The sequence below is a fragment of the Notolabrus celidotus genome, chromosome 18 (genome assembly GCF_009762535.1).
Source record: "Notolabrus celidotus isolate fNotCel1 chromosome 18, fNotCel1.pri, whole genome shotgun sequence".
In the NCBI taxonomy this organism is placed as follows: domain Eukaryota; kingdom Metazoa; phylum Chordata; class Actinopteri; order Labriformes; family Labridae; genus Notolabrus; species Notolabrus celidotus.
In genome coordinates this window covers 31,343,776-31,356,659 of record NC_048289.1, presented here as the reverse complement: position 1 = coordinate 31,356,659, position 12,884 = coordinate 31,343,776, and the positions used below count along the sequence as shown (strand labels likewise).

Here is a 12,884-nt window from a genome sequence, read left to right as displayed (position 1 = left end):
AAAATATTCAAATTTCAGTTTACACGTCGAAAATGTCTCATTATAATTATTGTTTTATTTTTTATTTTTTTATTTCATTTTTTACTATGCTTTGGCAATAAAGCAATCTGAACTTGTCATAATTTAAACAAGAAAAAATTCAAGACAGTCATCCTTCAGGTAGATCATACGGACAATTCAACCATATATATATTTTTAACTTTATTTAAACATTCTCAATTTACATATTACAACAAATACACAAAAAAATAACACATAAAACATTGGAGTTGTTAAAAAATAACATAAAGCAACAACATATAGAGGATGTAATACAGCACACAAAAATAATAAAAACATTTTAAATGAAACAAACATTCATTCTTTTTATTTGTCTGTTTGTTGTTTTTACTTTACCTATCGTTGAAAAAAAATCAAACAAACAACTTAAAACAACAATCAAGTATTTTCAAAAAAGAATAAAACTAAGCAAAAATCTCTGACAATTAATACATTTAAAGAAATTAATAAATTAATAAAAAATAATCTCATAAAAACAATATGCTACACCAGCATGATTTAGCCAATTTTCAATTAATAATTTATTTAACTATCTATTTATTTTCACTATTGTAATTTTCTTTTTTCTTTTCATTAGTTTATTATTTAATGTTTTAAATCATTATTGCTGGAATTATTATTGTTTCTTTTTCCTTTTTAACAGATTTTTTTGTCGAAAAAATAAATCAAACAAACAATTTACAACATTTAACTATTATTAAAAAAAAAAAACTAAGCAAAAATCTCTTACAATAAATACATAAATAGATACAAATAATTTCCTAAAAACAAAATGTAACACCAACATGTTATAGCCTTTTTTTCAATTTAATAAACAGCATATTTCACCAAAAACATTTTTTTATAATCTTCTTAAAACCTTAAACTTTTTTCATTTTCTACCAGGTTCAGTGACTTACTCATTTTTTCCTCACAAATGTGATATTTTTCGAAATGAAATAAAGTTAAAAACAGAAAATAGATTTTTTTTTTTGTTTCCATAATCAATATCGGTATGACGTCACATAATCATTTCCGCATATGTCGTGATTCTTCAGACACACCCAGGTGAGTTGATGCTCTCTAAGCAGCCTACAGGTAAAATAAGGAGGCAGGTCAGTGTGGAAGTGAGCTGATAATGTCAGTGAAGTCTGTAAGTCCTCACCTGAGAGAGGAGAGGTGACTTACAGGCATTTGAAGGCTTTGTTGTGTCGATATTAAATTAAGTTTCGATTTCAATTCTTCTTAAAGATTTACAAATACCTTAAAAATCAGCTTCATCTGCAAGGTATGTGCACACGTGAAATAAATGTAATCTAGTTTAAGTTTATTCTGCATGCAAACAAAAGTAATGAACTTAAGTGTGCAAGCAGGAGTGTGTCCAGAGGGGTGGCACTGATTGGCCAACTCCAGTGCCACTCAAAATCCTGAGCTGTGATTGGCTGTTTGTCTTTTCAGAGGCTGGACTTGTAAAAATCAACTATTAAGATAAGATCATTTATAAGGGAAAATGAGTGTTACAGCAGCAAAGTAGACAGAGTAAACAAGAGCTTATAAATAGTAATTATTTAAAATTATTAGCAATTAAAAAAATAAATTAGCATATCTTAAGAAAAGTATGAACAGAACTAAACAAGCAAATGTAAAACATATTTACAAAACCAGAGATACATTGAGAAATCTGCACAGAGGTAACATAGGTGAATAAAAAACAACTTATAGAACTCAGAAGCTTTGTAGAAAAATGTATTGCACATGTTAGGAGAGAGATGGAGTGAGATGAGGTAATAATTGCACATTAATAAATAGATTGGGGAGATATTGCACTTCAGTAGCTCTCCGTGAGACACCGTGAGTGAAGAAGTCTGTCCCTGAACGAGCTCCTTAGTGTTGTCATGGTCTCCTGGAGGGGGGGGTGACGTGTTGACCAGCTTTGCTATCATCCTCCTGTCAGCCACCACCTCCACAGGGACCAGCAGGCAGCCCAGGACAGAGCTGACCTTCTTCACCAGTCTGTTCAGCTTCTTCCTGTCAGCAGCAGAGATGCTGCTTCCCCAGCAGACCACTCCAAAGAAGATGGCTGATGCCACCACAGAGTCAAAGAAGGACTTCAGCAGAGCCCCCCTCCACACCAAAAGACCTGAGTCTCCTGAGCAGAAAGAGTCTGCTTTGTCTCTTCTTGTACAGCGCATTTGAGTTGTCTGACCGGTCCAGTTCATTGTTCAGGTGAACACCCAGGTACTTGGAAGATTTCACAATCTCAATGTCTGTTCCCTGGATGTTCACTGGTGTGGGAGGAGGGGGCTTGAGTCTTCTGAAATCCACCTCCAGCTCTTTGGTCTTTCCTGAAGGAGAAAGAAATATACTTTAAAGGCAGGTGTTAAATAGTGGAGACAGAGAGGGTGACATTAGAGGAATTGTGCAGTATATGTTGCAGCAGGTTATCGGATTTGACAGAGTTATTAGCAGGCACTATCAGCCCTATCAGAGGTTACAGTGAGGTTATGATGTCTGCAAACAGTGACTTCCCCTCGCAGATTTCTTGTCTCATAAAGGGAAATAAGGTCACTGAGGTCTGAGAAATGCAGGCTGCAGATTAATCAACATTCTTTTCACGTTGTTGCAGCTCTGAAGCAAACTTTGCTCAAGGTGTACGTCAGGTGAAATATGGTCAACATGGAGAGCAAACACACCACCTGTCATGTTTCCTGTGAAAGGGGCGTCGCTTCAATGCATAGGATCAAAGCCACACCCAAACCACGGTTGGAGTTAAGATTCATTGCACCCTGCAGATGTGTCTGCACATGTTGAGCTGCAGGATTAAAGTGACGGAGCATGAAAACCTGCTGCAGAACAGAAGGAACACAAGAGAGGTGAAGTGAGCGGAGGACTAGAAGAGATGGATTCAGATCCTGGAGTCACAGAGCTGGATTTAGATCCAAGAGTCACAGAGCTGGATTCAGATCCTGGAGTCACAGAGCTGGATTCAGATCCAAGAGTCACAGAGCTGGATTCAGATCCTGGAGTCACAGAGCTGGATTTAGATCCTGGAGTCACAGAGCTGGATTTAGATCCAGGAGTCACAGAGCTGGATTCACCTGTGGAGACCTCAGACCATCAGATCCAGGAGCATGACCCCATGCTGTTCTTGGTTCCCACTGGAAGGCGTCTGATCTCAGGTCTGCTGGGTCTGAACGTGGTGCTGATGGGGTCGGCCCTGATACTGGGACAAGCTTTAAACCCTGCAGGCCTGAGGAACCAGGAGCCCCAGGTGTTGAATCTCCTGCTGATGGGGGTCAGCGGGGTCTGGATGCTGTGGTACCTGCTGTGGGCACGGAGACAGCCAGGTTTCTGCCCACATAAAGACCACCACGCCGGGGGAATCCCAGTCACATGTGAGTGTTATCCTATAAAACATCAAAGTGAAGTTTGACCTGAGGGATGAAATGTGTGTTTTCTCTCCTCCTGCTCTGCACAGTCGTCCTCATGCTCTTCGCTGCGTTCACTCTGCTGCTCTACGTCTGCAGGATCGGGTATTTCATCAACACCAGGGAGTGTAAGCACGCTGTGAAAACACTCTCTCCATTCATCGAGGCTCCTTTTGTCACACTGCAGGTATTTATATCCTCGTCAGGACAGAGTCAACACTTCAGCTGCAGGCTTCACTTCACTCAGGGGAAAGGTGTGATGCAAGAAATGAAACATTAACATGATAAAAATATCTTAAATCAAGTCATTATAATCTCATATTTTATCTGACAGCACACCAAATATCCACCAGGCAGCTTTTATGTCAGGAATTTAACATTAATTCTTTAATCTCACCTTTGAGCCGGTCAAACTGGTTCAGTTTTGGTCCTGCAGCACTCCTTAAAACTCATTCATGGGCTCTTACTCCTTAGTTATTGTGCTGTTTTTAAAAAGCTACACTTTCTTGCATTGTACTCTTAAAATTTCCCTCGTTCTGAGTCTTACTTTCTGCATTTCATTGCTTTTTCTGGAGTTGCACTGCAAAAACCTCAAATCTTAGCAAGTGTGTGACTTGATTTAAGCCACATGCATGAGACATTTGCATTTATAAATCCTTGTTGAAGTTATTAAAAGCAAAAGAAAGTCCTGGTTTTGTTGCAGCACACACAGTTTTTGAAAACAGAGTCCTGTCTTTAGTCAATTTCTTGCACTTTTAACGGAAAGTTTGACTCCTTCTGAGTCTTATTTTCTGCATTTAAGCTTTTTACTGTTAAAACTCAAATCTTAACAAGAGTAAAAAATAACTTATGAGACTTTATTTAAACCACATTCAAAAGACATCCAATTTAAGGAAGAGGACCAGGGCCACTGAAAAAAAGGTCACATTTTTTAAATTATTTTTATTCTGAGATTAAAGTCAGAATTCTGAGATGAAGGAATTCTGACTTTATTCTCGGAATTCTGAGATAATAATAATAATAATAAAATTGCCCTTTTTTACTTCATACTTATTTTGTTTTTTTAAAATGTATTAAAACGTGTTATAATGACAAGATATCTCAATAAAAACAGAATTACAAAGAAAAAATTGACCCTAATTATTTAAAAAACACTCTGAATTTTGAGATTAAAGTCATAATTCTGAGATTAAAGTCATAATTCTAAATTTAAAGTCATAATTCTGAGATAAAGGAATTCTGACTTTTTCTCAGAATTCTGAGATAATAATAATAATAATACAAAAATTGGCCCTAATCCTCTTCCGTAGCATTTATAAATCCTGTTTCAAGATTTCAAAAGCAGAAACTACTCCTAGTTTTCTTGCAGCACACAAAGTTTCTTAAAAACAGAGTTCTGTGTTCAGTAAATGTTGCGTTCTTCAGTTGGCAGACATGTTTACTCGATTATAAAAATCACTTCAGGCTTTATTGTTCACTTCTAATCTCTTAAAATAAGATTTATATCCAAACCTGTCTAATAAGAAGTCTTATGACATATTTTCAAACCTCGTGCATGACCATGTTTGCTCTAAAGGTGCTACATAAATTAAACAAACATATGAAATAACTGCATATTTCTCTCTTACAGACATACTTACTGTGGGCTCACTCCAAAGACTGCATTCACAGACACAAGATCATCAGCAGGTGCAACACTCTCATCATTTTCATCTCTTGCTTTCAATAGAAATTAAACATTGAATTTATTACGACCATATTTCTGTGTTTGCTGCAGATCCGGTCTGATGGTGATCCTCTCAGCTGATCTGCTGCTGTGGCTCCACGCCGTGACGGAGGACACCATCCACGAGGAGATCGAGTTAGAGAAAGAGGGCAGTCTTCTTCTCGGCATCCAAAACTCCTCGTCAGCAGAAACCTTGAATGTGACAGGTAGATGAACCTGACTTGTTCAGTCTAGACTTTCCTAGAAGTATATTTATTTTGACATATGTTGAGGTCTGATTGATTAAACCTATCAGGGGCTAGCTGAAGTGAAAGATAAAACTCTTTAAAAAGTTGTGGTTCATGCTTTCTTCCAGGAGGTACCAGTCCGATGTTCTGTCTCTGCAGTTCCAGCGCCGCCTGCCTCGTCTTCAGGAAAGCCATTGAAGTCCTCTACCCCTTCCACATGGAGTACTACCTGATGGCGGGCTGCATGGTTTACGTGATGTGGAAGAACGTGGGCCGCAGGATGAGTCCGGGTGAACACCACGAGGCTCATAAGCTGACTCTTAAAGTCCTGTGTGGCGGTGGGATCCTTTACGGCCTCGTGTTCGGAGGTCTGGTCCTCCTCGCTGGGGTCACAGTCTTCATCCTCTACCAGGTGTTTGTAAACCGGCCCCACCTCCGCCACACTGCCTTCCTCATATTCTACAGCTACCACTTGGCGGTGATGCCGATCATGTCTCTGTGCTCGCTGGCCGGGATGCTCGTCCACGTGCTGGAGAGGAGGGCGAGCGAAGGAGGGCACAACCCGACCCGCAGCCTGGATGTGATGCTCCTGCTGGCTGCGGCGCTCGGCCAGCTCGCCCTCTCTTACTTCTCTCTGGTGGCCGCCCTCGCTGTGGGGACTGAGGGGCCTCTAGGAGACCTGGATTTGTCCTACTCCCTGCTCAGCTTGCTGGAGCTCATCCTGCAGAACATCTTCATCATCAAGGGGCTGCACAGACACCCGAGTCTCCTCGCCAAGAAGAAAGGGAAGCAGTGGAACAACATATTCAAGGTATGTGATTAAGTCCTTACCTGAATGAAAGCACGCTGTAAGCAAAGGTTTTCTTGATGATACGCTCTCTCACAGCTTAAGAAGACGGCTGCTGATCCAAAACAGGAGGACGGGAAGACAGATCTGTCCCTGCTGGAGGGGAAGACACAGTCTGCTGCTCAAGATCATGATGGGAAAAAAGTCTGGATGAAAAGAGCGATACAAGAAATCTGTGCCTTCCTCATCCTTGCTAACGTCATGGTGAGGTCATGCATGTTTTGTTGTTTTTAAGATATACTTTGGGTTCTATTTATGGGGTGTAGAGGACAGGACTTGAGGACTATAACCTCTTACTGGGGGCGCAACTTGTGTTTTAAAAAACAACATGTGGTTCCTTCTTGCAGCTGTGGATCATCCCTGCGTTCGGAGTCCATCCTCAGTTCGAGAACGGGATCGGGAAACGATTCTTTGGCTTCAGCGCCTGGTTTGTTCTGGTGAATCTGGTTCAGCCGCTCAGTGTTTTCTACAGGATGCACGCAGTCGGAGCTCTGATGGAGCTGCTCCTCAACGCATGACGAGAAACGATGACTACCCAACTGTTAAAGCTGAAAAAGAGACACGTTATCATCAGGCTCTTTCCAAACAGAGCAGGTCTAGACCAAAGACCCAACATCAAGACCAGGATCAGATCCAGTCCCCTCTTACAGACAGGACTCAGTCTGATCTCACCTTAATCCACCATGAGCAGAGCACTTTGCAGCATTTAGCAAGTTACAGTGGCAAGGACAAACTTCCTTTAACAGGCAGAAACCTCCAGCAGGACCAGACTCATGTTAGACACACATCTGCTGAGACCATGTTGGAGAGAGGGATAGAGGGAGGTGAAGAGAGAGAGAGATGATAGTGGGGAGACGGATAGTAGTAGTTGTTGCAGCTGGAGTCTGGCACGTCCACAGCAGCAGAGATCCAGAGGAACCTACGAGACAAGGGAGCTCAGGGACTCCAGAAAGGTCTAAGACAAGAGAGAAGAGAGGGAGACCAGAAGAAAGAAAAAGAGGAGAAGAAATGGGGAGGGAAAGGATAGAAGGAAAGGACGGGATGCGAAAGGGAAACATAAAGATGAAGAAACATGGAGAGAACAAAGAGAGAAGAAAGAAAGGCAAAAAGAAAGAAGGAAGGAAAGAAGGGATGAAAGAAAGAAAGAAGGAAAGAAGGAATGAAAGAAAGAAAGAAAGAAAGAAGGGATAAAAGAAAGAAGGAAGGAATGAAAGAAAGAAAGAAAGAAAGAAAAAAGGAAAGAAGGAAAGAAAGAAAGAAGAGATAAAAGAAAGAAAGAAAGAAAGAAAGAAAGAAAGAAAAAAGGAAAGAAAGAAGGAAAGGATAAAAGAAAGAAAGAAGGAAGGAATGAAAGAATGAAAGAAAGAAAGAAGGGATAAAAGAAAGAAAGAAAGAAAGAAAGAAAAAAGGAAAGAAGGAAAGAAAGAAAGAAGAGATAAAAGAAAGAAAGAATGAAAGAAAGAAGGGATAAAAGAAAGAAAGAAGGAAGGAATGAAAGAAAGAAAGAAAGAAAAAAGGAAAGAAGGAAAGAAAGAAGAGATAAAAGAAAGAAACAAAGAAAGAAAGAAAGAAAGAAAGAAAGAAAGAAGTAAAGAAGGAAAGAAAGAAAGAAGGAAAGAAAGAAAGAAGGAAGGAATGAAAAAGAAAAAAAGAAAGAAGGAAAGAGAAAAAAGGAAATAAAGAAGGAAAGAAAGAAAGAAAGAAAGAAAGGATGAATAACAGACCCCAAAAAAGGAATCTACAGCAGAGATCCAGAGGAACTTACGAGACAAGGGAGCTCAGGGACTCCAGAAAGGTCTATGGTTAGTAACTTTAATGGGACAGGAAGAGTTAAAGTGAGAGACAGGCAGAGAGAGGAGAGAGAGGGAAAGACAGGATCCCAGCGTGTCCCAAACCATGAAAACACTGTCTCAGATCCCTTTGGAGGTGTCGTAGATACGACTGTTAACATTTTCACATTTATATTTGTCAGTGCAAAATGAAACCAGTATTCAATCCCCTCCTCACAGTTCTAAATCTAAAGCTGTGGTTCAAGCGGAGACAGACACTGTAATAAAACATGACGGCCCTGAACAGGAGCTGCAACATCCCAGCTGCAGTGTTTACATTCTGATGACAGTGTCTCTACATCATGCTGTATTTAATCTATGATACTGTAATAACTGGTAACAGTAACTGGCTGCTGCCCTCTAGTGGAGACAACAGGTCAGTGCAGCAGAAAGAGCAACCTGAACACAGCTCTGAGCCGTCTCTGCAGAGGAGGAGAGGATAATGACTGATTAATGCAAAGTTTGAGTTTTTCAGACCGGAGGTTGCTGCTTGGGTAAAATATGACAAAGCATGTTGATATGTTGATAATTAATCATAGTGTAAAATAACAACAGTGGCATCAAGTGGTGAAATTGTGAACTACAACTTATGGTACATTAATATAACAATACTCTAATGTTGTGCAGATGTATGGTTAGTATCTCTGCTTGTGAGCTGGTTGAACTCTCTGCTTCTCCTCATCCTTCAATGATCCAGTGCAGCATGACGACCGGTCTTTTATGGAGGACTTTACACCGAGTCAGAGCTTTAAAACTTAAGATGTAACTTATGCTAATGTTGGAACTATCTCATCTGGTGAAACACCCAAAACATTAGTACAGTGCTTAATAAGTCCTTTTTTGACTCTGCTTAATAAAAGTTGTTGATCCACTGGAGCTGGTTTTCTGATAAATGATAGAATTCTGCAGGAAAGTAAAATTTAAGAATATTTGCATTTCATAGTAGCTTCAGAAATGCCTTAAGTTTGACAACCTGCCTCTTCCTTTATGCACATATGTGAGAAAAGCATGCAGACTGCAGCAGAGTGCTAACAGGAGCCAGTGAAGCTCCTCAACATGAAGTATTTCTGCATTTCCAGCAGCTGTTACATCATCCCTCTGCGCCTCTCCTCCAATTTCACCCCATCATTTGCACTTCAAGAACACTCTCATGAAGATAGATGTGCACTTTTTCTTCTGATTAGCCAGAGGTTATATAGACACACCTCAGATCAAACAAGACCACGCTGCTCCCGTTCTGCAAGTTATGAGAAGATTAAAAGCCTGAAACCGACTTTGACAGCTTGTTTATAACCGTGACAAATACGAGGGAATGTGACGAACATGAGGCTGAGAGAGAATCTGGATGTATTGGAAATCATTACTGTCAAAAAAATCTCTTTAACAACACCATCCTGTGCTTCTCAAGGTTTCCTGTAAAGCTCATCCTCCCCCCTTCCTCTCTTCGTCTCTTAGAGGAGGATGATTCAGTGGCCTTGCACCTGTCCGGCTCCATTAAAGTCTTGGCTCCAAAGACAGGACTCGTCTCTCCACACGTCCCCCACATTAGGGCTCTTAATGGCGTTGAACTGAAGGACACGGTCCTGAATAATCATGTTTAATGTTTCGTGCATTTGCAAATTATCAGTAATGATTCTGCAAGGACCAGTCGCTGACGTTTCGTACACGGAGGAAAGGAGGCGTGTGATTCGTCTGGCCAGTCGGCCTCTTTTCAATAAAGGATCTTTGGCGTCTTGTCTCAAGGTTGGCTGTCAAGATAATGGCTCAAAGCTTTGAAAGGAGTTTAAAATCCCAGCTTTCCGCCAGGATGACAACATTACAGAGTCAGATACTTTAATTAAACTTCCAACAGCCTTCAACTTCAAACTTTCTGTTGAAAAAACTGCTTTAACTTTGAAACTTCACGTGTCACGAGGCCCCAAAAATGAGCCTCATGGATTTAGGATCATCAATCTTTATTTATACGGCGCCGAATCACAAAACAAAGACCCAACATCAAGACCAGATCAGATCCAGTCCCCTCTTACAGACAGGATTCAGTCTGATCTCATCTTAATCCACCATGAGCAGAGCACAGGAAGGAAGGAATGAAAGAAAGGAAGGAATGGAAGAAGGAATGAATGAAAGAAAGGGGGGAAAGAATGAAATAAGGAAAGAAGGAAGGATTGAAAGAAAGAAAGGAAGAAAGAAAGAAAGAAAGAAAGAAAGAAAGAAAGAAAGAAAGAAAGAAGGAAGGAAGGAAAGAAAGGGGGAATGAAAGAAAGATGGAGGAAGGGAAGGAATGAAAGGAAGGAATGAAAGAAAGAAAGAAAGAAAGAAAGAAGGAAGAAAGAAAGAAAGAAAGAAAGAAAGAAAGAAAGAAAGAAAGAAAGAAAGAAAAGAAAGAAAGAAAGAAAGAAAGAAAGAAAGAAAGAAAAGAAAGAAAGAAAGAAGGAAGGAAGGAAGGAAGGAAGGAAGGAAGGAAAGAAAGGGGGAATGAAAGAAAGATGGAGGAAGGGAAGGAATGAAAGGAAGGAATGAAAGAAAGAAAGAAAGAAAGAAAGAAAGAAAGAAAGAAAAAAGGAAGGAAGAAAGAAAGAAAGAAGGAAAGAAAGAAAGAAAGAAAGAAAGAAAGAAGGAAGGAAGGAAGGAATGAAAGGAAGGAATGAAAGAAAGAAAGAAAGAAAGAAAGAATAGAAAGAAAGAAAGAAAGAAAGAAAGAAAGAAAGAAAGAAAGAAAGAAAGAAAGAAAGAAAGAAAGAAAGAAAGAAAGAAGAAATGAAAGAAGGAAGAAAGGAAAGAAAGAAGCAAGGAATGAAAGGAGGAAGGAAGGAAGGAAAGAAGAAAGGAAGGAAGGAAAGAAAGAAAGACTCAAGGAATGAAAGAAAAGTAAAGAAAGAAAGAAAGAAAGAACAAAAGAAAAAAAGACCCAAAAAAGGAATCTACAGCAGAGATCCAGAGGAACCTACAAGACAAGGGAGCTCAGGGACTCCAGAAAGGTCTATGGTTAGTAACTTTAATGGGACAGGAAGAGTTAAAGTGAGAGACAGGCAGAGAGAGGAGAGAGAGGGAAAGACAGGATCCTAGTGTGTCCGTCTCAGCCTATAGCAGCATAACTAAGACCTGGTCCAAGCCTGATCCAGCTCTAACTATAAGCTTTATCAAAAAGGAAAGTTTGAAGCCTACTCTTAAAAGTAGAGAGGGTGTCTGCCTCCTGGATCCTGACTGGTAGATGATTCCAAAGGAGAGGGGCCTGATAACTGAAGGCTCTACCTCCCATACTACTTTTAGACACTTTAGGTAACATCTGCCTGTTTACACCTGAAGTACTCTTTAAAGGTGAGGAAGTGTTCGTTGAGTGCCTCAGCTGCTCTAAGTCTACTCCACAAACAGACTCCCCGCTGTGTTCAGACACCACCATCACTGTGATGAATCATTTCGGTGCGAGGGGTCCAAGCTCCCCGCCGGCATCACCGCAGGCAGGTAATCAGGTTGCTCTCCGCTTGTCTCACACTCACTTCCACAGCCTGCAGGGCAGAGAGCCGGCAGACAGGAACAGGGCCGTGCAGAGAAAGGGAAGTGCTGCACGGTTATATAACTCTGTTGTGCCCTGAATAACAGATGAGCAGAGGGACACTCACGGCCTTGGTGCTTATATCTCAGTGATCACTCTGCAGACGATGCCTCCAGCTCCTCTCATATAAAAGGGGTTCGATTTTAGGGGTTAGTTTCCTGGATGATTGTGTGTAAATGTGTTCCTCTGAGATGTTATTTATAGAAGAATGACTGTCCGTGGACCTGCTGGGGCCTTGACGCTCTGAGTTTGACTCCTGCTGCGTATCGATCTGAAATCTGATTTGTGCCCTGCAATGCTGGGTATTGATATTTAAAAGACCGCCAGGAAAACAGAGAGTCATCGCCTGACAAGCTCCACTTTTTATACCAGTCAGGAGCATAGACTGTATGAATAGTGGACGTAGTATCCGTGACGTCACCCTTCTGTTTCCGAAGCGCTGCTTTGAGGCCAATCGGCGGCGGCCATATTGCCCCTGTCGAGCGAGTGTGGCGTAAAGAGGCGGGCATCCGGCGAAAATAGAAGTCTTGTGTATCTGATCCGGAGGAACTCTGACCTGCAGGATCAGAGGTGCAGCCGGAACGCAAGAGAGCGGATCCAGTGGAAGTTAACACATTGACTAGAATAGAAGCCTATCAGATGCAGAGCTGTGACGGATCAGAGATGGGCCGGACACCGATCAGGGTGAATTGGCAGTGAGGTGGGGAGAGCACACTTCTCCTCATTTTGAGCATGCATGAAAAGCCAATGCAGGGAGAGCAGCAGCAAAGATCTGGAGGTACAGAACAGTGACAACAACAACAACAACACTAATATCAGACACAGCAGACTGGAGGAGCTGGGTGGAGGAAACCCTTCAACCCTGTGTGTTTGTGTTGACTGTGTGCGTTTGTATAACCTCTCTTTAAAGATGGAGTGAAATGTATTTGTGTTTGTTTGCACACTCGTCTGAAACCTCTGAGTTAAACGGCTTCGATGCCATTGATCTGAACGTTCAATATCCTCGTATAGAGAGCGGGCCGATAATTCAGTGTGACTGCTGCTCTTCACGGGGAAAACAGAGAATTCAAAACCCCAAATCTATTAATCCCTTTCACTCTCTCTGCCCTCTTTTTTATATTTTTTAATCTGTTGCGTGAAGAAAAGAGTTATTAATCCCGTTAAGATCCCTGAATCAGGCGTTGAAGTGTCAGCCAGGCTGGGTCTAATTGAAATTGACTCCATAAAGAGGCGTT

At 41.1% G+C, this 12,884-nt stretch overlaps 1 protein-coding gene across 1 annotated transcript; it reads left to right on the top strand.

Annotated features, from left to right (window-relative positions):
• The first annotated feature begins 2,334 nt into the window (after window positions 1-2,334).
• Window positions 2,335-6,936, top strand: LOC117830322 (proton channel OTOP3-like). The gene is made up of 7 exons (XM_034708386.1): window positions 2,335-3,434; window positions 3,518-3,654; window positions 5,098-5,156; window positions 5,245-5,399; window positions 5,549-6,231; window positions 6,307-6,471; window positions 6,615-6,936. The coding sequence occupies exons 1-7, from the start codon at window positions 2,939-2,941 to the stop codon at window positions 6,783-6,785; spliced, it is 1,866 nt and encodes a 621-aa protein (XP_034564277.1). The 5' UTR covers window positions 2,335-2,938; the 3' UTR covers window positions 6,786-6,936.
• The last annotated feature ends 5,948 nt before the right edge of the window (window positions 6,937-12,884 follow it).